The following is a 24,661-nucleotide window of genomic DNA, read 5'->3' as shown; positions in this document are numbered from 1 at the left end:
TGTTCACATACACTAAGACACATGGCATTCTGAAGGGTCCTTTAACCCACATTCTGCTCATGGAAGTCTAGATCCATGCATAGGTATCCAACCCAAAGTTCATAACTAAGGAATCTGCAAGCAAGTATAGCTTTTTTCTTCTTAAACAAGTAATTACCTCACACTCCAGCCATAACACAAAAAATTAAATTCTTTGGACAGATGCAGGATGAATCTTTATATGAATATAAGTGAATTTCAGTGGGATAAGATCCAGCAGAAATAGTTTTTATGTAGGGTGCTCTGAAACCCACATATTGTTTCAGAACATGCTGGATTTGAAAAGCGATTCAGGTGATGATGGCCTATTATTGCAGTGCTAATAATCCAGTCTTTTAAAAGTCACCACACAAACACATTTGCACCAGAACCTCTATTTGTTGTGTCCTACCTGCCTCATTTCTTTGTAGTTGTGGTGCTTAAAATCAAGGTTGTCTGTTGTTGTCATTTCATTTCTTCTGTGGTAATAATTATTTGGGTCTATGATAAAAAACAACAACCATGAGTATACAACGAAGAACCATGAAACAATTTAACAGTAAAATACTTTTAATCTAAAACTGGGGTCCCTAATGTGACTCTCAGACACCCACATGGCCACCACCTCTAAAACTGAATTCTACCATGGTACCCTAAAACATCTCCTTGAAACCCACTAAAAATCCCTCCCTTTCCATTTCTTTGTTTTTAAAAATATCCAGACATTTTAGCTTGAGGAGATGTTAGTTGATGGCAGATACCAATGGGGGGTATCAGAGAAGGGTTGCCTACTTTATTGTCTGTGGTGTACTTGTTTTGAGGGGGATATAAGTGTTTGGCCTGTTTTTTTGGGGGGAGGTATATGAGCATCATCAGTTTCTCTTCTGTGAAATGGGTACCTGAACCCAAATGTGTACCAGGCCCAAAAACGTTGAGTGGCTTTTTTAAACAAAAAACAAAACAAAACAAATCTATCAAGATGGAGAACCTGTAGCCCATAGGCCCCTTGGAGCGTGCAATTTGACCTGCATGGCCTTTTCCTCCAGAATAGGCTCACCTGTTAACCATCTGGTATTACTTACAATAACTGCTGATTGGGGGTGGGGGTGGGGGTGGGGGAGGTTGAATTCTGCACTGACTTTCCAAGAGTGAATAGGCACCTTCAGCCAATGCAGCAGTCAAGACATGTACTGCAGAATTCCTCAAATACCATTTCAGAAGAAGTGCCAGCTTGGCCCTGCAACCGTGGGTGCCTGGCCCCTTCATGGGGAATTTTGTGGGTGCTCGGGCACCCAGGGCACCAGGGAGTTGGCACTTATGCATTTCAATGTGGTTATGGAGGAGGAACAGATGCTAGTAGTCATCTTCTGATTCAGACAAGTAGCAGGCTGTGTGACTATATTGTTATGGAGACCACAGCTTGCCCAAGACCACCCAGTGAGTCCTCAGCTAAAGTACGATCTGGATCTACATTGCTATCTGCTACATTAACAAGTGCCTACAGGTGCATAACGATTCTCATTCTGCAAAAAATGTCATCCTGCCTTGAAGCTACCAATTCTATGACATACTCATAAATAAATAAATGTGTGTGCTCAAAGACATTTCCTTCTCTGCTTATATCAAGATACTTCCTTTTTCAAAAGTAATTTCTGGGTGGTTCCCCCCCTCTTTTTTCCCTTTGTGTTCAATTTGTGAGAGAACTAGAAATAAAAGTACATCTATCCCTTTCAGGCAACTGCAAATCTTTGTATGTCATTCTGTATCCATCTGCACAGCAATATTCTGGAAACCAGAAAGGAATCTGAAGAGCTTTATCTTCCTCCTCTGAGCCTTCATTATCTTCCTCTTCAATCTGTGCCTGTCATATTTCCTCTTTCCTTTTTGAAGACCGTTTTGCTGATTCTCCACTGCTGGGACTATGAACTGGTTGAAGCCCCCCCCCACCCACCCACCCCAAGAAACCTCAAACATTAATTGCCTGCTTTTAACTAGCTCGGTGATTCACTGAGGAATTCCAGAAAACTTTCTGGGGATTTTGGGGCTATTCAATAAGGATGTTTCATTAACTTTATCCCAGAGTAATACAGAAGAATTATTATGTGCTCTGAAAAAACATATCCAGCACATCCCCTGAATCAAGGGAGACAGACAGGATGCTTGCCATCAGGCACAGTTGTTTTAATAAAGAATTCAGACAATTCCCACTGGAACTGGTCCAGGAACTTTGCTATCATGCCAAGCCTGGACCTAAGCCTGTCACTTACCTGGGAGAGGGCAGCCTAAGATTTCCAGCCTCATACATATGCTTCCATCTTCATACCATGTCCTAGGGTTTATCCGAATGTAACGTGCAACAAGAGGTACTGGCAGCTCATTGAGGACTGGGATCTCCTTTTCACTGTTGCCTTCAAAAATCTATTTCAGCAAACAAGTAAGTGAGCATCGTTAGTCGCAACACCTGGAATCAGTCGAAAGGTTTTCTCCCTCTTTCATAACGCTGGAACTCGTGGACACCCAATGAAGCTGTGTGTTGGAATTTTCAGGACGGATAAAAGGAAGTACCTCTTCACACAACACATAGTTAAACTATGGAACTCTCTCCCACGACAGGAAGTGATGACCATCAATTTGGATGGCTTTAAAGTAGGACTGGACAAATTCCTGGAGAAGGCAGCTATTGATGGCTACTAGCCACAACAGCTATGTTCTGATTCCACAGTTGGAGGCAGTAATGCTTCTCAATGTTGGCTGCTGGAAATCACAGGAGGGGAGAGTGCTCTTGTGCTCAAATCCTGCTTGCTGGTTTCTCATAAGCAACTGTTCAGCCACTGTTAGAACAGGATGCTGGGCTAGATGGGCCATTGGCGTGGTCCAGCAGGCTCCTCTTATGTTCTTATCATCTGGCCAATGGCTTATTAAATCTGGCCAAACAGAATGAAGAAACCAGAAGCACAGGATACGTCACTGGAATCCAATATCAACTACCAGAGAGTATCCTATTGCATTTAGGTTTGGCTAATTCAGGACAGATCCTGAAGCTGAGGGTCCAATACTTTGGCCACCTCATGAGAAGAGAAGACTCCCTGGAAAAGACCCTGATGTTGGGAAAGATGGAGGGCACAAGGAGAAGGGGACGACAGAGGATGAGATGGTTGGACAGTGTTCTCGGAGCTACCAACTTGAGTCTGACCAAACTGCGGGAGGCAGTGGAAGACAGGAGTGTCCGGCATGCTCTGGTCCATGGGGTCACGAAGAGTTGGACACAACAACAAATTATATGCCTTTTGCCAATTTCAGTTATTTTGCTCATGAGAACTTGACAGAAAAGCCTCAACTGAAATTGAGGGAGTGAGTGTTACCTTTGAGACAATTTATTAAAATGGAGCTGTGATAAACAAGTGTGATGAGGAAAAAATATTATGTTTTATGATACTAACCATGTCTCCAGAACCATTTTTGACAGTGATCCATGCATGGCTGTCATTGCTCACCATGACTTTATAAGACGTTACCCAGTCACTCCTAGAAAGAATCAAAAGGTTTTCTTTGTTAAAAAAAAATGAATATTGATTTACTGGCTCACACAATACTCTAGTAAAATAAATCCAAACAAGGGAAGTTACAGAAATGTAAATTTAGCAGACAATGCAAGAAAACCTAAGCTTATGAGAAAAGTAAACATGGACAAATTCCTCAAGGAAGTTCTCATGCTGAAGCACCTTCAACATAAATGGGAGCTGTACAAGAGTGCTTGCAGAGTTTAAATTAATTTCAGTGGGAGAACTCCCTGGAGAAATATTGCCCATTCTTGTTTCTCATCTTTTCCTTTATCTTTACTGCAATAAAAACTATGCATGTCAACATAAAGTATATAACTCTGCTTACTTATATACTAATGGCTTGCAGAGGAAGTGTTGATGTGTTCACTGAGTTGAAACAGCTGTTCACAGGAACATGGTCTTGCTTGCACACTATTTGAATTTAATGGTGCTAAACTCTAAATGAACTACATTTAAAGATCCACAGGATCAAAATTGCTTTTCCAAATCAGATCAAAATGCATCAAGTCCATCATTCTGTTTTCGAAAGACACCCTGCTCCCAATCAAATGGGATGGGAAAGGTCCGTGATTAGGTCTTCCAAAAAAAATTCTTTAGATAAAAGCAACAGGGGTGGGGTGGGGTTTGAACTGAATCAGCGCTCTTTCCTTCATCCACCATTTCCCTTATTTTAAAGCTCTATTCAGGCATTATGATCACAAATAAGTAGATTCCCCACATGGTGTAGAACACACTTCAACTCATAGAAGGCAGCCGCCAATGCAATCATACCCATTTACACATTGCCCCATACCCAATAAAGGCTCAGAGGCATACTTATATCCCATCATTCCTTCCCAAGGAGCTGTTAGGTACTGAGTACATAACAGGAGCCCTGGGTAGCAAACAGATATGCCATTTACTTATATGTGCATCTTTCATCTACACTGCAGAAGTGAGGTGGTCCTGGGCTGCTATGGTTTGGCTGCTATTTTACAATTGGATAGCATATCACCCCTTGTAGTTCTACAGGAAAGGAATCAATAACAAAAAAAATCCACACACTCAGAAATTAATGTGAACCTTTTTGCAATGCAATTTGCAGTAAGAAGAGCCCCTGATGCAAATTGGAATCATAGTAGGATGCAATGAGTTAAAGTCCCCTACCTATCGATTGTGCACCCGCCACCCACCCACACTGACAGTCTGTGGAAACAAAAGCAAAAAAATCTTGTTCACTCAAGGACAGAAATATGCCGTGTAATTTGTCTCTCATGATACTATGACCCTTAGGTTCTTGAGGGGCAGGTAGTATGGATAAATGATATAAAATTAATGTAAGTTTTGAACGTAGATATGTTCTCTGTTTTCTATTGTGTGACAGAGTTTGGTCTCTTTCTTGACAGATCACATTGGACTAACGTACCAAGATTGATCCCACTTGAATGAATAGGTAACTTCACCATTATTTCAACAATCTGGTATTTAAAAAAGAAATCTGCTGAAGATACTCAGGGCGGGGGCAGATTTGTGGATTCTGTTTGTATTTAAAAGCTGGAATCTGAGGGCTTTTTATACACTGGTTTAATGCTTGCCACACAATCTTTTGACATTAATAGCCCCAAAGCCCTTTAAACAGTTTCCTAATCTTCTATCTGTTTAGAAATCTCTAAGGGCAGAAGTTTGCTAGTGTATTAGCTGGGGGGGGGGAACAGACTGGCGTCTCAAGTCTTTCTAGATGTAAAGTGATACAAAACAATGGCAGCACAAGCAATTTCAAAGCTTCATACAAGTTCAGTAACTAATCTCACTTTGTTTCTCCTTCCCTGCTCCCCAGTCACATTAATGAAAATTATTGTCTTACCTGATCCTACTGCAAATATGAATATTGCTTTGGAGGCAATATTCCATCTAGCAGTGTTATAGAAGAGGAACCCAAGCCAAATGCCAATTAAAGAGAAAACCAGTAGTAGAATGCAAAGGAGAAAAGAAAAAGCAGACAAATTCCTTATCCTAAAAAACCACTAATGAGATGCAGCACTACTGAATTTGTTAATGAATGAAATTGCCTAATTAGTTAAAAGCAGGGAAACTGGAATTTAAAAAACTCTATAAACAGTGGCCAGTCCAGATTTTTAGTTTGCCTTATATAAGCACCCCCCGCAATGGTATCAGCTCAATGCAACATAGAACTACCAGGAACATGTAAAAAGTGTCATGACAAGTTGCTCATCAGTCTTAGGTATGTCTATTTTGGAGTCAGGCATCCTCGGAATAATAGTTCTGAAGGAAGTCCTGCTGAGTTTGATGGGACCTACTCCTAAAAGACCTGAATATCCCATTGGGGGGAAAGCATGGGATTGATAGTATATTTTACGGTTAAGCATTTTGGAAAGAAAAGTAAGCACTATTTTGTCTTCTCATTTATTTCTCCTTACTTCCTATAAATCTGTGGTCAGATTTACCTATTAGAAAACAGATGCATGCTCTCCATGTTTCCAAACACACACTGGGTATGGCCGAACACACTTTTGCGGATGCACTAGCAGAAGTTACATTGTCTTAAGTTAAGTTGGAAAAAGTTGCCCCAGATCCAAACTCCTAGCAGGAGCGGGGCTACTGCCGGTTGATCAGGCCTGAGCCTGGCAGAGGGAAAACAAGTCTTTATTTTGACTAACACCATCATTTTCATATGTTCTGCTGGGTTGCTAGATCATGTAACTGAGCTGAAAGGTGGTTGGACTGAGTGTAAATCTGCCCTTGTCCTGTTCCCAGCAATGAGAGCTGCCCCCATGGTCCCAGAACACCCATTTCAGGAATTACACCAGCCTCAGTTCAATCAGCTTCTGCTGAGTCCAGACTGAGTGTTGGCTGAGCTGGGATGAAAGATTTACCATGGCACAAATCCAGCTGAACTAGGATAAGGGACTTCTGCTGGTGTAGCCTCAGCTGAATCAAGTTTTGTCCGGCTCAGCCAGAGATCTGCTTATTCCAAACTTGCACATCCTGGTGGAACTTGGGTTTGGCTTATGCTTAAAAATGTAGTTTGTGAAGTACAATACATATACACACAGTGAAGTACATCAAACTGTGTACAGACCCCCCCCCCCCCAAAAAAAAAATCTCCTTCCTTTTTTGGGCAGAGAAATTGGGAGGACCATTTCACTGATTTTATCAGGGGGGAAGATAATTTCTCCAACAATTTATCAGGGTTGGTATTTACCATTAGCACAGCTTTTTTTCTCCTCCTTGGTTTTTCATTTTCTGTTTATTTGTGTTGCCTCTTTTGAAAGTGGTAGCAAGAGATACTGTGTTGGCATTCTCCATAATAAGCAACATCTTTGGATCTTCCACAATGCTCTAGGACCTAGTGTCATTCATAGGCATTTGGGAGAGGTTGCACAGAAACATGGTGGAGAATATTCAGAGAAAAAAAATCTTTCCTTATGGTGGGGGAGGGAGAAAAAGATAAATCATTTGAATGTTTTGAGGGTGGGGATGTATTTCGAGAGGTTTTGATCCAGCTCTGATTGCTATAGTCTTCTATATCAAAAATAGCTCACCCATGTTTATGTAAATAAGCTGCAATAAATAAAATCTGAAAGAGATTTTTCATGTAATTTTCAGAAATGAAAGATGTTTTTAATCACAGAAAACATGCTGAGGGGCTGAACTAAATTAGTTCAAAACTACTATATGCCTGTAGCACACAAAATTAGGGATATGCATCCCATTTATGGCTATATAAAAATATAGGAGGGAAAATCAACCATCTGCATAAAAATAATGAATTCATTATCAAGGCTATTTTTGAGCATAGAACAAACAGTCCAAATCTGAATTTTTTAAGCTTAAAAAGCAATGTTGTCACAAATATATTTTGTGCAAGCATGAAATGGATTACCCCTTACATAATTCTGCACAAAAAGCTGAATCTAAAAAGAAAAGAATATTTAAATATTTAGCTATTTGACCAATTGGGATTATTTGGAATCCTGTTTGATTCAGATACTTGGTATGAATAATGTTCTATTTTTCCGTTTGTGTCCCTTTTTTGTCAATTAGCTTATCTTCAGTACATAGGAACAAAAGGAGCTGCCTGACACTGTGTCATACCAATGGTCTATCTACCTCAGTAATATCCACACAGACTGGCAGTGAGTTTCCACCCTACCAGGAGATCCCAGTGTTTGAACCTGTGCTGTTGAAATGATCATTCCCAAGGGTCCTCTCTGGTGTCGCAGAACCCACACTTCAGACAACAAAGCAAACTGGGAGACAACTGGAACTTTGGTGGTGGGAAACCAAAGCTGGCTGGGCACTCATTAGATTACATAATTCTGCCTACCAAAAGACAGGGAAGATGGCAAAGGAGAACTACTTTGCCATTGTGTTGCATCCTCAAAGAGTTGTTTTGGGCAGTCACAGTGGTAGAAGGCCCTCTGGTGTACTTACCAGCATGCTGTGACCAGTTTGCATGGCACTTTGACAATAAAGTCATTAAATTCCATGTTGTCTCAAGTACTGCGGCTGTCAAATGCCGCAGCTTCCTATACCTTCTGGAAAACAGCTCTGGTGGAGAGGGTTGTCAGAATCATAGGATATGCACAAGAGGAGGACTAATACCCTTCCCTGCACACTGCAGTTTCCATCCCAGTTGCCCCCTTTCCCCACAGCTGCAATTTTTAAAATAGCATTAAATGCTGTCATGCACTTGATACAATATTCCAAACACAATCACATCCACTACTGGCCTACCTCCTAGAAAAGGAGGAGTTCCAGATCACATAGGCATACCTGTATAGTTTGTACACCTTTAGACTTTATGATGAGCATGCATGGGGTCATGATCCTGCTTCTTCTTCCTCTGTGTGTGCTCACAATAACTTCTCAATAGGGCCTTCATTTGAAAACATGGGAAATTTCAATGTTGGGATTTCCAGAGGTGAATACCCAAGCAAAGCTTCTGCCTTCATGAATTTGTCAGACTAGCTCTACTCCCCAAAGTACTTAAAGGATTTGTCCCTATCACCACATAACCTCACACCTCAATGCAATTCAACAGGATTGGCAGTTTCTCTTCAACAGAGGGTCAAGTCTGAAATAGCAATATTGGAGATTATTCATTGGGGAAGTTCAGGGAAATGCTCTTCATGATATATGCAGCACCTGCAGATAGAATTCGCCTTTGATTGCCGCAGAAACCCAATTTAACTACATTACACAAAGCCATAAAGAATTAATGGAAATTCTAAATAGTCAAAAGAACAGATTTTCATCTTAATCATCACCTTCCTAACATTTACAACTAGAACACTTTGAAGCAAATCAAACTCAAAGACCAGGTTGAGATTTTCTCTCCCTAATACTTTAATTTGGTAGTTGTCTCATGTGCACAGCCAAACGACAAGAAAAAAGTATACCAGGATTTAAATAAATTTGCCTGAAATGAAGTTGGTCTTCTTGGGCAACTGTGTTTTGTTTTTTAAAAAAAAACAAAGGGGACACTCAACTTATTTTCCTAGTTGTACATACAATTAAGAAAAAAGGCACATGTGGTTCAGCAGAGATGTAAGATTAGTTGAAAGGTACATGTATAGTCTCTGATCCTATGCTCAAACATTCTATTTTAAACTGGCCTCCTCCCTATAGTAGATGGCCTTCACTCTTACCCTGTTTAGGGAAGTTTTTAATTTTGATGTTTATTGTGTTTTTAATATTCTGTTGGAGCCGCCCAGAGTGGCTGGTGAAACCCAGCCAGATGGGCGGGGTATAAATAATAAATTATTATCATTATTATTATTACTACAGCTGATCATACCTGGATTCTGCAGGCACTTTTATAATGGAGAGTAATAGCTCAACTCACTTGTTAGTTGCTCTAGGAATACATTTACTCTCTGCTTGGGCACATTATTTTCAGTAACATGGGCATCACAAGATATCTATTTGATAGAAATGAAATTTGTGATGCTCAGAAACTTCCCCCTCACCAAGCAACAGGCAAAGCACCTACACTCACCAAAAGAAATAAAGCACATATTGTTTTTTTAAAGGTCCACCTCTCCAACAAAACAACCCCCCAAAGCAAACAATTATGTAAATAATAATAATAATAATGAGAGGGGTAGGGTGCCAAGAGGGGAGCTTCAGGGCACTATGGTGCCCATGGGCACAATGTTAGAGACCTGAGACTTAGTATATCTTCAAGGGAGGGTTGGCAATCCCTTCCAAGTTTAAAATACATGTATTTCTGCAAGCCATGTTGCATATCTGGTTCTCATTGGTGCCTTCTTTTTATTTTTCTAGCCAGCCTCCTCAGGTTTAACCTCCTGTTGGAAAGGCTTTTTGGCACGTGGCCAGTATTGATCTCTGTTAGCAGCTTCGTGGAGCCACCAGCAAGCATTGAGTATCTGACTGGGAAATGAATGCCTCTTATAAAAGAATGTAGCTATCCTTTGGCAAAGTGCCATTGCTGGATAGACAATAGAAACTCTCACACATACACATAGAATTTCTAAAATGCACTTTCTTAAATTTTCAAGTAAAGACATTTATTTGAAGAAAGAAATAACAGAAGGGAGGGACCGAGGGGAGGGAGGAAAGAAAGAAAGAAAGAACGAAAGAAGAAAGAAAGAAAGAAAGAAGAAAGAAAGAAAGAAGAAAGAAAGAAAGAAAAGAAAGAAAGAAAGAAAGAAATTGCTGCAAAATGTACAATATTTGGATGGTATCCAGTTTTTTTCCACCAATGTTGCAGCATTGAATAACCTATATAACAACCTCATTCCAAGCCAACCAGTAGTCAGTATTTAAATAATAAGAGCCCAATTATCTCTGAGGCTCAGAAGCAGCTAGCAATGGGAAGACAGGGAATGGCTGCACAGATTCCTCCTGACAGAAGGATGCTTACCTGGACAGGGCAGACCAAGGAGGGTCAAGGTTGGAGCTGTGCTACTGCACAGTCTTATGCCTTGCCCCTTCTTTGACCTGATCCTGCACCATCCGCAGTTATGCAGCTGCTGGAAAGGCATCTCCCCTGTGCCAGCTCTAGCATGGCACTTCCAGACAGATTTTTTTTTTAAGAGCAGCCAGTGTGTAATATGTGAGCACTGAATTAAATCCACCACTGAATTATGGTGAAAATAAAGTCCTCAGCATCGAATGAAGTAATAATTTGGCTGTTGCAATGCTTTATATCTACTGTTGCACAAATACATCCCTAAAGGGAAAAAGCAGAAGCCCCACACAGACAAGGCCAGTAAAAGCACTTCTTGCCTAGGTAATAACCCCAGCATAGGTGGTGATGAATAGTTTCAGCTCTTAATTAAAACTGTCAGTTGGTGTTTGTGTTACGTCAATAGTTTTCGCACCACCACCCCCGATTTTCTCATAAACTGGTATTCAGAAGAATATTCCCTCTGACCATGGAGGTGGTACATAGTCTTTTAAATGGCTAATAGCTCCTTTAACAACTGGATGTCAGGCATAGTGTTTTAACAGGACATTTAACTACACCTCCTGACATGTGGTTGTTGAAGGCAAACCAGCACAGAACATAATTCTCCAGCTTTAATCAAGAAGACTTTCCATTATGGTTCATTAGTCTGAACAAAAAAGCTGCATTTTAATCAGCACTCTATAGACCAGCCTTTCTCAACCTTGGGTCCCCAGATGTTTTTGGCCTACAACTCCCATCATCCCTAGGTAGCAGGACCAGTGGTCAGCAATGATTGGAGTTGTAGGCCAAAAACATCTGGGGACCCAAAGCTTGATAAAGGCTGCTACAGTCCATAAGTGTTTTTGTTTAAGCATCTTAAATTAGAATTTTGATTGAGGCTACAATGCTAAACATACTTACTTGGAATAAAACTTACTGAAATCAGCAACTTGCATCTGAGAAAATATGTTTTGGGTAAATGCAATAATGGGAAAGAAACCTCTAATCTCTGTTTGGAAAGTTATAATATGTGAAACAAAGCTTCTTTCCCCCGCCAAATATATAGTTTTGCACCTCCCAGCCCAACACACATATTGGAGTGAAGACATGAGGCAGAGTTATGATTACAAAGTGTCTTGACTGTGTGGTGGGCTGGATGAGGGCCAATAAACTGAAACCAAATCCTGTCAAGAGAGAGGCCCTGTAGGTGAGTGGTCCCACGGTTTAGTACAGGCACGTCCAACAAGTAGATCATGATCTACCAGTAGATCACTGGACATCTGTGGTAGATCACTGGTAGATCACTGGCTCCCCCCAAAGGGGGGGACCTGAACCCAAAAAATGGGGTAGATCACTGCCACCCCTAGTCTAGTATATAAGCCAATTATCCATTCTGGATGGGGTTACACTCCCTCCAGAGGGATAAGTACATAGTTTGGGAGTAATCCACAACCCATTGTTTTCCTTGGATGCTGAAGTGGCCTCAAGGGCTAGGGGTGCTTTTTACCAGCTTCAGCTGATATGCAAGCGATGACCATTCCTGGAAAAAGATAGCTTGTCTACAGCAGCCCATGCACAGGTGACCTTGACAATGGATTATTTCTATGGACTCTATGTTGGGCTACCTTTATGTCCAGAGGGTGCAGCTAGTGTAGAACTGGGCAGTGTCACTTGTGGCTTGTACTGCCTTCTGTCAGCACACAACACTGGTGCTGAGGAAACTGCACTGGCTGCCAATATGCCACCAGACCAAGTTCAGGATTCTGTTGTTGGTATACAGAGCCCTAAAGTAATCAAGAGCAAGATTCCCTGTCTCCCTGCTCAATCACTATGGTCATTTGTGGAGGCCCTCCTTCTGGTACTGCATGTGACTCTTTGCCCCAGAGCCCTGAGTGCAGTGGTACTTGAGCTGTTGAACATGCCTCCCCTGAAAAATAAGACACCAATGACAAGGACTTTCCATTGTATGCTAAAATATTTTTCTTTCTTTCTGCGGTCTTCCTAGAAAGAGGAGCCTATTCCCCGATAGGAATTTGTTGTCAGTTTTTTTAAAAAAAAGAAAGATTTTTTTTAAAAAAAATTTAGTTTTATTTCTTGGTACACTTATATTCCAACTTCCTTCCAAGGGGCTCAAGGTGGGATACATCATTCTCCCTCTCCCTGTTTTATCCTCCGAAGAACCCTGTGAGGTAGGTTAGGCTGAGAGTTAGCACCACATTTTCTACATTTTGATATAGGTTGATCTATTTTTTGTGCTATGATAGCTCTATTTACTGGCTTGTACATATTTCAAATAAATCTAAAGGGGCCATGCACGCTAACTTGGTGATCTGCACCAAACATTGACAAATGTATCTATCCTGAAAGAAGACATAGGACCAGCCTCCCTGATTCTGCCTGAACAACACCACCCTGGCTCAAAAGAGCCAGATTGAAGAGAGCCAATCCATGCCTTTCATCACTTACTCACCAAAAGGAGTCCCCCGGTGGTTGAGTTGATCTGATTTAGGGGCAGCAGGGCTCCAGCACCCAAAGGGCACACTCTTCCCACATCCCCTTGCACCAGCTAGCAATGAGAAGTAGGTTAGGTGACTGCCCCTTTACCTTCCAGATGCTTCAGGACAGCCATAGTAAATGGCCAGGAATGATGGAAGTTGTGGTCTATCGCTGCACTAGAGAAACATTCATTATCCACCTCTGCACAAGATGAATGTCTCTTTTAAAATGCCATTGGGCACAGAGAAAAATATATACTGGTAACTAATTCCCAGGAATGTTTGTGTGACCAAACCCAAACAAATTCTTGTGGAAGAATAACACAAATAACTTCTGAGAACTTAATATCATGGATGTCTTCACTTTTTTGGTACTCATGCTCCGGAGCAGGAGTCACAATAAATAACCACTTGCACTGACATGACAGATCTTAACAGCTCTGCTTGACAGTAAGCAACAACATCTGCTCTGGGGAAACAGTTAGAATATATCATCCAGATCTTTGTCTTGACTTTGTTTTAGTTTTACTGGAGCAGGCTCACAAGATAAGGGTATAATGCATGACTCTTCAACTCAACAGCAAAGGCAACTAGCTTTGAAAGTGCACTGAGAGCATTAATAGTAATAACATTAGATGAAAATGGTAATCTGATTCTTGGCCTAGCAGAAAGTCAGGAAGATCTGTGTGATGCTTGCTAGCAAATACTGACTAGATAGTGCCAAGCACTTGAGGGCTTATCCTAAAAGCCGCAAGATTGTACACAAACACCAAGCTATGAAAATGTTTCTCAAAAAGCGGAATGTATCCCAATTGCTACAAGTAGTGCAAAATGTCCCTGCCTTCTAAAACAGGAAAGCAAGCAGGGATCATGCCTAGAGCAGGCTGGTAGAAGCAGTTTGGCTACAGACTCAGGATCTTTTGTTTACTGGGATTCCAGGATTGTTCCACAAATACATGGCAGGTAGGAACTTCATTGTGTGGCCTGAATTATCCGTATCAGAAAAGCAGTGAGGTAAAAGTTAGCAGAAGATAAGAATAAGAGCTAAACATGAATTGAAATCCCCTTTTCCGTGTATACAAACTCGATTAACTAAGGGTGAAGCCAGCTGTATGATAAAAGGTAGGCTCAGTGAACTGAACTGTAGGCACAGTTCACCACTGAACAAACTCACCAGCCAAACGAACAGTGGTTCAGAGAAAGATCTTGCCCTTCCCTGCCCATCTTTCCACTTACTCTTTTGCTTATGAACGCTCCTGCTGCCTCCTCCTTTTCTTTTTACAGCAACTGGGAAAGGTTCAGCGCCCTGAAGTCAGATGCCTACAATGGAGCCAACATTGCCTTCCTCCCATTTGAAACACCTGGCAGTGGTGTGCTTCACTATAGGGGTCACCAATGTGAGGCCCATAGTTGCACATGCACCCACAGATACCTTCCCAGGCACCTTTCCTCTGTCATTCACCAACTGAAATAAGACCTGGAAGAGGCATTCTGTTGTAGCCAGTAGCAAAAGGTGTGTGTGTGTGAGGGGGAGGTGCTTTTGTGTTTGTGTGGTGCCCATGAAAGTTTACTTACTGCAAATGCAGCCTAAAATCATGGTGACAACCACATTGCCAGAATATTAATTAATTTATATTAATTAAATGTACAGCGGTACCTCTAGTTACAGACTTAATTCGTTCCGGAGGTCCTGCGCCGCCAGCAGACAATTTCCGTTCTCATCCTGGGGCAAAGTTCTCAACTCGAGGTATCTCTTCCAGGTTAGCGGAGTTTGTAACCTGAAGCGTTTGTAACCTGAGGCGTTTGTAACTCAAGGTACCACTGTACTTGCCCAAAGAGATAGAGCAGTGGTGGGCAATCTCCAGCCAACAGGCTAAATTAGGCCTGTCTGTCCTTCCTATTTCTCTCAAGTTAAGCTCCAGTCAACATGAGTGAAAGAGAATAATCAGTCCCAACTTAGCAACCTGCCAAGAGCATTTGCTAACAGATGTGTGCCTTCAAATCCCAGAAGCTAGAGTTGGGGAACTTCTGTACATGATGGGAAGTAGTGTTGGTTGTTTTAAAATACTGCCTTCCCTTGCACATTATGAACAAGGCTTATTTGTCTTGTGTTTAATTACCGGTATGTCAGTGTCATTATTATGCACACTACTGACTTTATTAGGCATTTGCAAATCTGTCAATTTCAGTTTCTCTCAGTTTCTCATTTTTCCAGACTTAAATTTGGTTCTCCACATTTCTGCATCAGCTTGTGATTCCCACCCTTACCCGCATTTAAAAATCCCTTGGGAATATTTACAAGCATTTTAATTTCTCCTAATAGCCACATTTTTGTTTCCAATTTTGCCTAATACACACATTTTTGCAAAGCCATTCTTTCTAAAGCAATGCATTTTTCTGTGTTATTTTCACTTTATGCATTTCTATGCAAACCTTACCTTAATATAAGGATTTTTGTACAGATTACTTGGTGAGAGAACGGCATTGCAACATTCAGAGAAGTGTGAAATTTGAATGATGCCAGTATTTCAATTTGCATCTTGTTCCAGAAAGTATGAATGTGGTAGATTTGCCTTTATATGTTCTGAATCTAATTTCTCCTCCAGCCCTGTTTTTATATAGCACAAAACTATCACCCAAATTTCTGGGTTTTCCATAGAAAGTCAGAAAGAATCCATGCACTTACAGCCAGAGAGAATTCCTTCCTTGCGTGATAACTCCTGTGAACTTTGTTAGCCTCCGAGCATCTACTTCAATCCACTGGTATGGGTCATTCCGTCCTGCACACCAAGCACCATCATAAAAATCATTTTCATTAACACCTGCCTGAAAAGAAGGCAAAGCTGTCTTTATAAATATGAATGGATACATTTTGAGGTTGTTTTTTTTATAAGGACACAAACAACGAGAACCTGAAAATATTGTTTACTCTCACTTTTTGTCAAGACTGGTAAGTCAGGGCTGGGAACATGGAGCCATGTTTAAGATAGTTGTCAATACTGAAGAGTTAAAACTGCCTTTCTCTCACTCACATTTTTCAAAGCTTAAATTCAGTTTTCTATATTTTCTCAGAAACTCGCTTTTTTAAAAAAAAGGAAAAGAAAAAAAGAAAAATCCTCATTAAAATTTGCCAGTATTTTAGTACTAATTTATCCTAATAAACACATTTTTGTACACATTATACACATTTTTGCAAGAATTCTCCTTTCCCTAGAAGTGCATTTCTGCCTAACTTTTGAGGCTAATGAGTTAGCAGTAAAAGCCACATGCTATACCCTTTAGACTTAAAATAACCAGAACAACCATCATAAATTTGTGGGATGCAAAACAGAAATGAGAACAGAGTTATGTAAGCCGGTCATTACATTCTTCAGATGGCTTGGACTACAATTCCATCATCCCTGACCAGTGGCCATACTGGCTGTGGCTGATGGAAGCTATAGTTCAACAACACATAGTAAAGGGCAGCAGGTTGAAGAAGGCTGGGGCACAGGCAGCCATCTTGCACTATGGATGGTGCATTTCTGTTTACCTGGAGCTCTTTTAATCTAATGTTGTAGTGGAAAATTATGCACAAAACTAGGCATCTTTTGAGTGCTTAGAGGATCCCTGCAAATCTAAAGCATGCAGAGCTGTCACTACCATGCATTGTGCAATATCCTGAGCTTTCTTAACAACTAAAGTAGAGTCTGCCAAAAAAAACTCCACACCTCTTCATTGACCCTCAATCCCATCTCTCTCTCTGCATGGCTCAAGGTGTTCTCAAAACCACAATGCTTCTCTGATAGGCAGGACAGTTCTACAGGAAGCTTAAAGCAAGAAGTTTAAACCATTGCACAATCTCTGATGGCATGGAATTGTGATGATAGAAACAATCCCAATTAGCTCCTCAAATGATTTGATGCAGGGGTTTTCAGGTGCTACCAAGCTTCTAATCAAGCCAGATGTCTTTGCTCCACAAACACTCAGCAAAATTACACGTTTCTTGCTGTCATCGTCAATGTAATTAGCAAAGAAGAACTAAGGATGTCTCTCAGCATACTGCAACTGGTCCTCCTAATCAGCCAACATCAAACTCAATGGCTCACTCTCCCTTCTTCGTATGTATATTGGGTATCTGGAATCTGGGGACAACACTCCATACATCTGACTAAGTGGGCTCTGGAAGCACAGGAAAGCTGGTGTCACAATACATTTGTTGGCCTTTAATGTGCCACCAGGCTCTTTGTTGTTTTTACAAATGCTGTGTATTTGATTTTAAATTTTGCTGACAATCCTACAGTGAAAGACTTAAAGATGGTTTCCTTTATACACACAAGTTTCCTGTACATTGAGAGATTTCTTCTTTGGGCAATATTATTACACTTTCCCTAAGCTTCTAAAATAGCAGCTATCATAAAGTAGCAAAACTGGCAAGGACAAACCTAAGGGAATGGAAAGAGGACAAAGTGCTTTCAATAAATCTAGAAATGTCCCCCCCCCCCCAGTTCGAAGCGACTTGGAAATGATTGATTTGAGACCAGAATGATCTTAAATGGAAAGGATAAAGAAAAGAGTAGCAAAAAAGCCTCCCATTGACACAAACTGTCAGTCATGGTGCACCACATGAATGGTTGATCAGAATTATGAGATTAGCACCTGGTTATCTGGCTGCCACACAGCAGGGAGAGTGGGACTCTAGCATTACTGGGCATGTCCATTGCAGATAAAGTTATATCACAGAAAATAGGCAATATCTGAACAGGAAAAGCCAAACAGATAAACTCAAATTATTAAACGCTGCCATGGATTATGAACTTGAGCGCCATTTATCAACATGTGCTCCTGAGTGATGGGATTTAATATATATAGAGAGAGGATAGCCATCAGTATGGTCAAAATCTGTAAGTGTCCTGTAAGGTCCTCGGTTAGTTGCTCATGAGTAAGCAGGCAAAACTCCAAGTTTCCTTTAATAGTTTTATTGTGCAAACTATGTACAGTGCAGAGCTGATACGTTCACGTCTGTATCAAGCGTCGGCAGAATCTGGGAATGGCCCCTTCTGGTTCTGACCCCAACAAAAGAGTTTCGGTATATGAATACCCCGCCTCCCATCCTTTTGTTTCACCCCTCGATGCCTTTGGGGCGACGGAAGCTGCGTGTCTCCTTCATCGTCCTTTGAGCTAGGGGAGTGCAGGGTCTCTCCAGCATCCTTAGAGCCTCTGCCCTCCATACCCTGAAACACATGCCCCTCCCCATTGGAAGCCTCGCTGCTTCCTCTGCTGCTAGAGGAGGTGCTGCTGGTCAAGTGGAGCCGGAGCTCTCTGTAGCATCCCGGGAGCCCTTCCACCACCTTGCGCTGCGCTGGGGACAGTTTCCTGACATGTCCTTTGGGGGAAATTACAGAGTAATCCCATTCTCTTGACCAGTTGGAAAGATGAACTTACCTGAATATTTAGCCGTGCTCTGTGGGCCCCAAGGCCATATCGCTTTACTGTAGAAGCATGAAGCTGGAAGTCAGTAATTTTTAATGTTTCAAGACCAAGTGGAGGGCAACCTGGAAAGCAAGGATTTATATCTTGAGAAAACACTGTATGAACCACTATATTTGATTATATTTATACACATATAACCTGTGCATATACACAAACACATTTTCTGACAAATGCATCTCAGAGATTAATTAGTTTTACAATTTCATATTGTCTTTTGATTTCAATTTAGCAAGCTGCCATACACCCAAGGTTACTGTTTTTAATTAAAACCAATTATCAAGTCCTTCATCCTTCTTCCCCTTTTCCTTTGAAATGAACTCAGTCATATCTATCCAGATTTAGACTGAAAAATGTTTTCCACAGCCCAAACATTTCAAGTTCTTCCACTCAATCTCCCTTCCCGGGGCTTCTGGGCCAACTGAGGAAGTGAAAAGCAAGACTGCAAATCATAGTTCTTTAATCTTTGTTTCTAGTTCATCCACTTCCAACTATTAAGTTATCATTTAGTCAACATACCAGTAGAATAATATCTGTCTTCAAAGTAACCACGGCATCCTGATTCTTCTAAGGTCAATCGCCAGGAGTTAGTAATGATTTAGAACTGTGTTGTCTTCAGTCTAAAAATCTATTTAAAATCCATAGCAATATCTTTATTAGTCCCATATGAGGACCCGACCTCTCAGCAGTCCATTTAAAAAGCACAAAGTTTTCCAAAGAAAGGGATGAGCCCTTGAGTAGATATAAACATGCTGGAGATACAAAGGACATGGGTTTGAAACAGTTTTCAACAAAGTTGGTGCGATGCTAACAGAGGTTTTCTCCAATTTTATTATCCATAATTTATTCACAATTGTTTCATGGCATCACTGCAGCCACATTATTGCACCCTTCTGCAAAATGAAACCACTTGCAGCATGAACTGTATTAATTTGGCTGGATTTAGAAAACAACTCTCATCTGACCCATATGCATGGAGGAGACAGAGGAGGTGGTGCCTTGCCTGCTCACTTGTCACACCTGTCCTGCCTTCAGTGTTCTAGGATGTCCACACAGGGCACTAATGTCCAAATAGCTCTGGTGTAAGTAAAATCCAATATACAATGGATTGTGTGGTGCAGCACCAGTTTTTATCTGAAATAACTGAATGTGCAAAACCGAATGGAGGATTTTATGTTCCTTCATGCAGGGACGTCCAGGGATGTTGTCACGTGGGGCATATTCAGGACAGGTGTCAACCCGCCCAGCATCATAGTGGTTGCTACATAAAGTATCCTGGGTGAAACAGTGGAAGGGTGATCAATTGATGTTTCCTAAGAAGTAACAAATGACTGGAGATGTTTTCTTGAATGGGCCATTTATCTGCATGGTAGAGTCTCCTCTGTAAGTGGTGATGCAAGAGAAGAAAAAACACAGTTGGAACACTGACCCTAGCGCTGACCTCTGGACTCCTCACTGTTCAAAGAAGTGGGGAGCACTCAACAGTTATGTTGCTGAAGTAGTGTCAGAGATGTTTCTCAGCGATATGATCCTCCCATGTTATTTTGGTAGCATATGGAATGATGTTGGGCTATAACATGGCTCTTTCATATGTCAGCATTGTCTGTAAGAAGAAAGCACATGGCTCCTGATTCTGAATGTTACCAGAGTGGTGTTGGGCTGGACCTCCAAATGTACATAAGAGCATAAGGCCAAGGGACTATCCAATCCAGGACAGCATCTTGCTCCCCTCCTGGCCAACCAGATGCCTATGGGAAGCCCACAAGCAAGACCTGAGCACAAGACCATCTGCCCCATCTGCGATTCCCATACAGAGTCATATTGTTTCCAACAGTGGAGGGAGATTGTAGCCAGCACTGCAACTCTGTCAACATACTGATGGGGGCTTCATATTCCTAAACCTACATTTCCAAAAATCTACTAAAATGAATTCACACTGATCCTCTTTTTAAGGAAAAACTTGTTAACATAATCTCATTAAAAACAAACTGCAGCATAAATCCAGGGTTATGATTACGGTATTTAAAGATTTCTACCCCTATCAGAGCAATATGATGGAGCCAAAGTGCCCCTCTCCGGGACAGCTCTATGGGTATAAATCTGTTGCCAATGATGTTTCCACATGAGGTAATGGCCAAAACAAGGCATTCCATGGCCATGCTGTTACCAGCCCTGGATCAAAAGTCCCCTGTGCTCCCAGATTAGACCCTGCCGTCCCTCAGTAACCTAGCCTGCTACTGGCAATACTTAGCTTCTCTGCCATTGGTGTGAATTTGATGGGAAATTATTGGGTTAAAAAAACAAAACCTGCTGAGATAAATAAGCAGTAAAACCACCACCTCAACTCCCGCCCTGACCAGATTTAGATGGCATAACAGGGAATTCGTTTGTATGTTTGTTTGTTTACTAGTCTGCCCTTCCTGCCCAAAGACAAACAATATTTTTTTAAAAAAACAGTTAACTTATAATTGCTCTGTAAGCTGTTCAGATAAGAAAAACAGCATTGATTCGACCTACTCAGTAAAAATGTGCAATGCCACACAAGGGATAGAAGCTGGATGGTGCCAGAAAAATGATCATGAGTATCTTTTTCTTTTTTTGCAGATATCTGTTATTCAGTGTCTTTCACATGCATAAAGTGATAGAAATTCAAAAGTCACCTTTGTATTTCAGTGACATTTTTTACTTTCTGCAAGAACTCCATTATGAATATCTGACTAGGTCTGCCAATATTAAATCCAATGTTAGCAAAGCTTTTACAATGATGTAATTAACTACTTGATCTTTGATATTGGACAGAGGAAAATGCAATTGACATTAACAGCAATGAGTAAAGATGTGAACAAGTTACAGAGAGTGAGGAAAATCTAATATTGGCCATCTCTGCTAAGTAGATGTGAAGTTTTAATATTATGCATTATTTTTGACAGGCGAGGTCTGAGTGTGGTATCATATCTGGAAAAATTACAACACAGTGTCCAGCCTTCTGTTCTCAAGCATGAAGCCAAACTTTGGATTTTTAGATGTGTAGAAATGTGCCATATTCATTGATTTAAATTTGATTGTTACCAAATTTACAAATTAAAAAAGAGGAGGGGAACTGGATTTAGTTTTGGAGGCATGGCTCTGATTCAGAGCCAAAAATATATAAACATATGAGTATTGCAGATAGAGCTGAATAGTATCTGAGCTTTGGGGCTTTTCTTCCAGCCATATGCTGAAACATGATCCAAAATTAGTTTTTGCGGGCATGGCTAAGCTGACATATTTTCTTAGATATCAGAAAGGAAAACATAGACAAAGTTTCTTGAGGAAGTTAACAGAACTTTATTGACTATACTAAAAGATATGGTTTATTACCAAAAATGAGTTATGGATTTACAATTTTGATGATCAATCAATAATTAGTAAGTAGCTTGAGATATAAGTATAATCATCTTCATCATTATTTTGCTTCTTGTTATCCTTGTCTTGGAACTGATCTCCTTTGAACTGGGCTATATATGAAAGATTAACATGCACGGGACTTACTAAGAAATTATTTTTTCTTCTTTGTTGATTTATTTAACAGAGCTATGGGTGTCCAGCTGGCTTTCTTTCTTAGTCTTAATGATCAAATTGTTCATAATCGTGCTGTTATGGAATCTTGCAAAATTTAATAGTAATAATGATTTTAAAAATAAATTAATTAGGTCTTCTGAAAACACAGTTTTGGTAAATTAAGCACTGTTACTGATGTCCAGCCCATTAGCACATCTTAAGAATAGGTGCTGGTCAACCTTCCACAGGAGGTATATGCAGGAAGTCACCCTCTCTGTCTGTTCCACACTTTTCGGTGCCCTTCAAGACCCCTGCTTCAATTTGTTGTAGGCGGGATTCTCCAGGTATAAATCAACCTATGAGAAGGATCCGCAATCATATGCCAGCATTGTCTTGGATAAAATCTCAAGGGCTTCATTTCATGAGGATTACTTTGCCAGAGAATTTCTTTGTGGGGCACTCAAATGTTTCCACCCTTTCCCCTTAGTTAGGTTTGGCTCCCCTCCTGCCCTGCCCTGCCCTTCTCCTTGTATTCCAGGTATGGAGGACCTGGTCTTCCATATGGTGTTATACTAATTCCTCTCATTAGCAATGCTGTCTGGGACTCATGGGAGCTGGACTACAACAACATCTGGAAGACCAGAGGTTCCCCATCCTTGCTGTATTCCTTTCTTTTCTGTTTTAGTTGTTTTGAACTTGACTCAGAGCCCCAAGAGAATATATTGCCATGCACATTGCCTCTTAACCCTATTCAAGGAAGAACCACAACCAAACAGGCTTAAAGAACCTGCAAACCTGCTAGCCTTAATTCTCCACTAATACAAACCCCAGGAACCCCAGATGGTCCAATGCCAATACAAGTCTATAGACTTAGCCCTCATCTCCTTTGCTCAGGCATCAGGGAGGTAATATTGGTAAGTTCTCTTCTCTTTCCCTTTTCCCATTTCTAAGTTTAGCCATGGTTCTGCTAGCACCACTAGCTTGTCTGATTTCATTCATTATATCAGCCAGGCTCTGCTTATCTTCCTGGTGCCTCTCAACACCTCTATTTTCTCCTCATTTGGTAAACGATTCTTCTTACCTCAGACTTCCCCAGCCACAATTAGGCTGCTGGTCCAGTTTGTGCACTGCTATCTGAACTCATGCTTTTTTTGTTCAGTAACCTGCATATTAATACTTTTTAAATAAAGCTGTATATTGTTGTCTCTAAACTATGGTCTGTTTGCTAAGGACTAATTCCTCTCTGTACAATTATAAAGTATAATCTCACCATGGAGCAATGTGACTTTGGGATAAAGCTCTCACTGTATGTGTCTGCTGGGTACACAAGTGATCAAGGACGTGTAGAAATTTTAATTTGTGACATAACTTCCAGTTACAATTTTTTTTTCCAGAACTGGGGCCATTGGTATTCCCAAATGTGTTTCAGACTACACTCACCTGACCAACTCACATAAGCTCATTCAAGATTCTTCCTGGCTGAGGGTTTATTCCTTTCAAGATCTCCATTATGCATATTATACTCAGCTAGTCCAGGGAGGTAGGGGGAAATCCTTCAGTTCCTTAGAAAAAAGAGCTTTTCAGGGGTCAAGGCCCGGTTGCAGAATGGACTCCCCAGAGAGGTTTGCCTGGTACCCATGTTATTTTTAAATATATTTTTATTTAAACACTGACCTTTAGCTAAAAGGACTCCCAGAGCAGTTTGCTAAAATCAGCAGTAAAAATGACCCTGTTCTTAGGCTTATGTTCCCAGGTCTCCTAAATGCATATTTTGGTACAGGAGAAATTGGCTGGCTTGCTATTGTTGTTGAGGTCATTTGTTTGAATGTGTTGTTTTTTATTAGAACTGTATTTGTGCTATTGTGAACTTCCCTGGAATCAGTGGTGAAGGGAAGAATTGAAATGCTTTAAGTAAATAAACAAACAAACATAATGTCTCAACAACAAAAAAACTAAGTTGTAAAAATGTTATATGGAAAAATACGAGAGAGACATTGCACTACCTCTGTAAATCAAGAAAATCTTTAATAAAAATATCTAAAAATAAATAAATTAATAAAACTAGATTTGTAAAATAAACAATATCAGCAGCATCACTTTTCTTGTAAAACGCCTGAAATATACAAGAAGCTGTACAAAAAAGTACATGTCCCTGATTGCAAACCCTCATCCTACACCATTTTCTTCCTGCAGTCTATCCTATCCATTTCCTTTGCCTTTCCTGAAACCTCTCATTCTATTCTCATCACTATCACACACACAAAAAAGTGATCTGTATCTTGCCATGCGACCCACAGGATTTTCTCTGTATAGAAAACAATAGATGCACCTTTTTCTGCCATGAAGCTTTTTTGAGTTGAAAATATGGTTTGATCACTAGGTGTTGTTAAACATTGCTGTGGACAGGCTTTGTGGAGGTTGGGTGAGACTGAACAACATATTTCATACAATTGAAACAATTCTGTTTTATTTATAGCTGCAGACAATTGATAGGGGGCGGAGGATAAATTGCAGCTATATTCTGCCACCTTGAGGATGGATCAACTCATATGATATTTCCACATTTGACCCTAATTTATATCAGATGCTTGGTATATTAATCTAGAGTTTTGAGGGCTTAAATTCCGAACATGGAAGTTTGGGCATCTTGAAAAACCCTT

The 24,661-nt window shown here is 40.7% G+C and overlaps 1 protein-coding gene across 1 annotated transcript in view; it reads right to left on the bottom strand.

Moving 5' to 3' along the window:
- Positions 1-24,661, bottom strand: part of CPXM2 (carboxypeptidase X, M14 family member 2) — a 66,638-nt gene that overhangs the window by 19,478 nt on the left and 22,499 nt on the right. The window contains exons 3-7 of the mRNA XM_033149463.1: positions 18,417-18,526; positions 15,679-15,818; positions 3,459-3,543; positions 2,286-2,436; positions 431-519 (exon numbers count right to left, since the gene is read on the bottom strand). Of these exons, the coding sequence (XP_033005354.1) occupies positions 431-519; positions 2,286-2,436; positions 3,459-3,543; positions 15,679-15,818; positions 18,417-18,526 (575 nt within the window). The remainder of the gene's footprint in view (positions 1-430; positions 520-2,285; positions 2,437-3,458; positions 3,544-15,678; positions 15,819-18,416; positions 18,527-24,661) is intronic.

This window comes from Lacerta agilis, chromosome 5 (genome assembly GCF_009819535.1).
Source record: "Lacerta agilis isolate rLacAgi1 chromosome 5, rLacAgi1.pri, whole genome shotgun sequence".
NCBI lineage: Eukaryota > Metazoa > Chordata > Lepidosauria > Squamata > Lacertidae > Lacerta > Lacerta agilis.
This window is presented reverse-complemented; position numbering and strand designations above follow the sequence as displayed.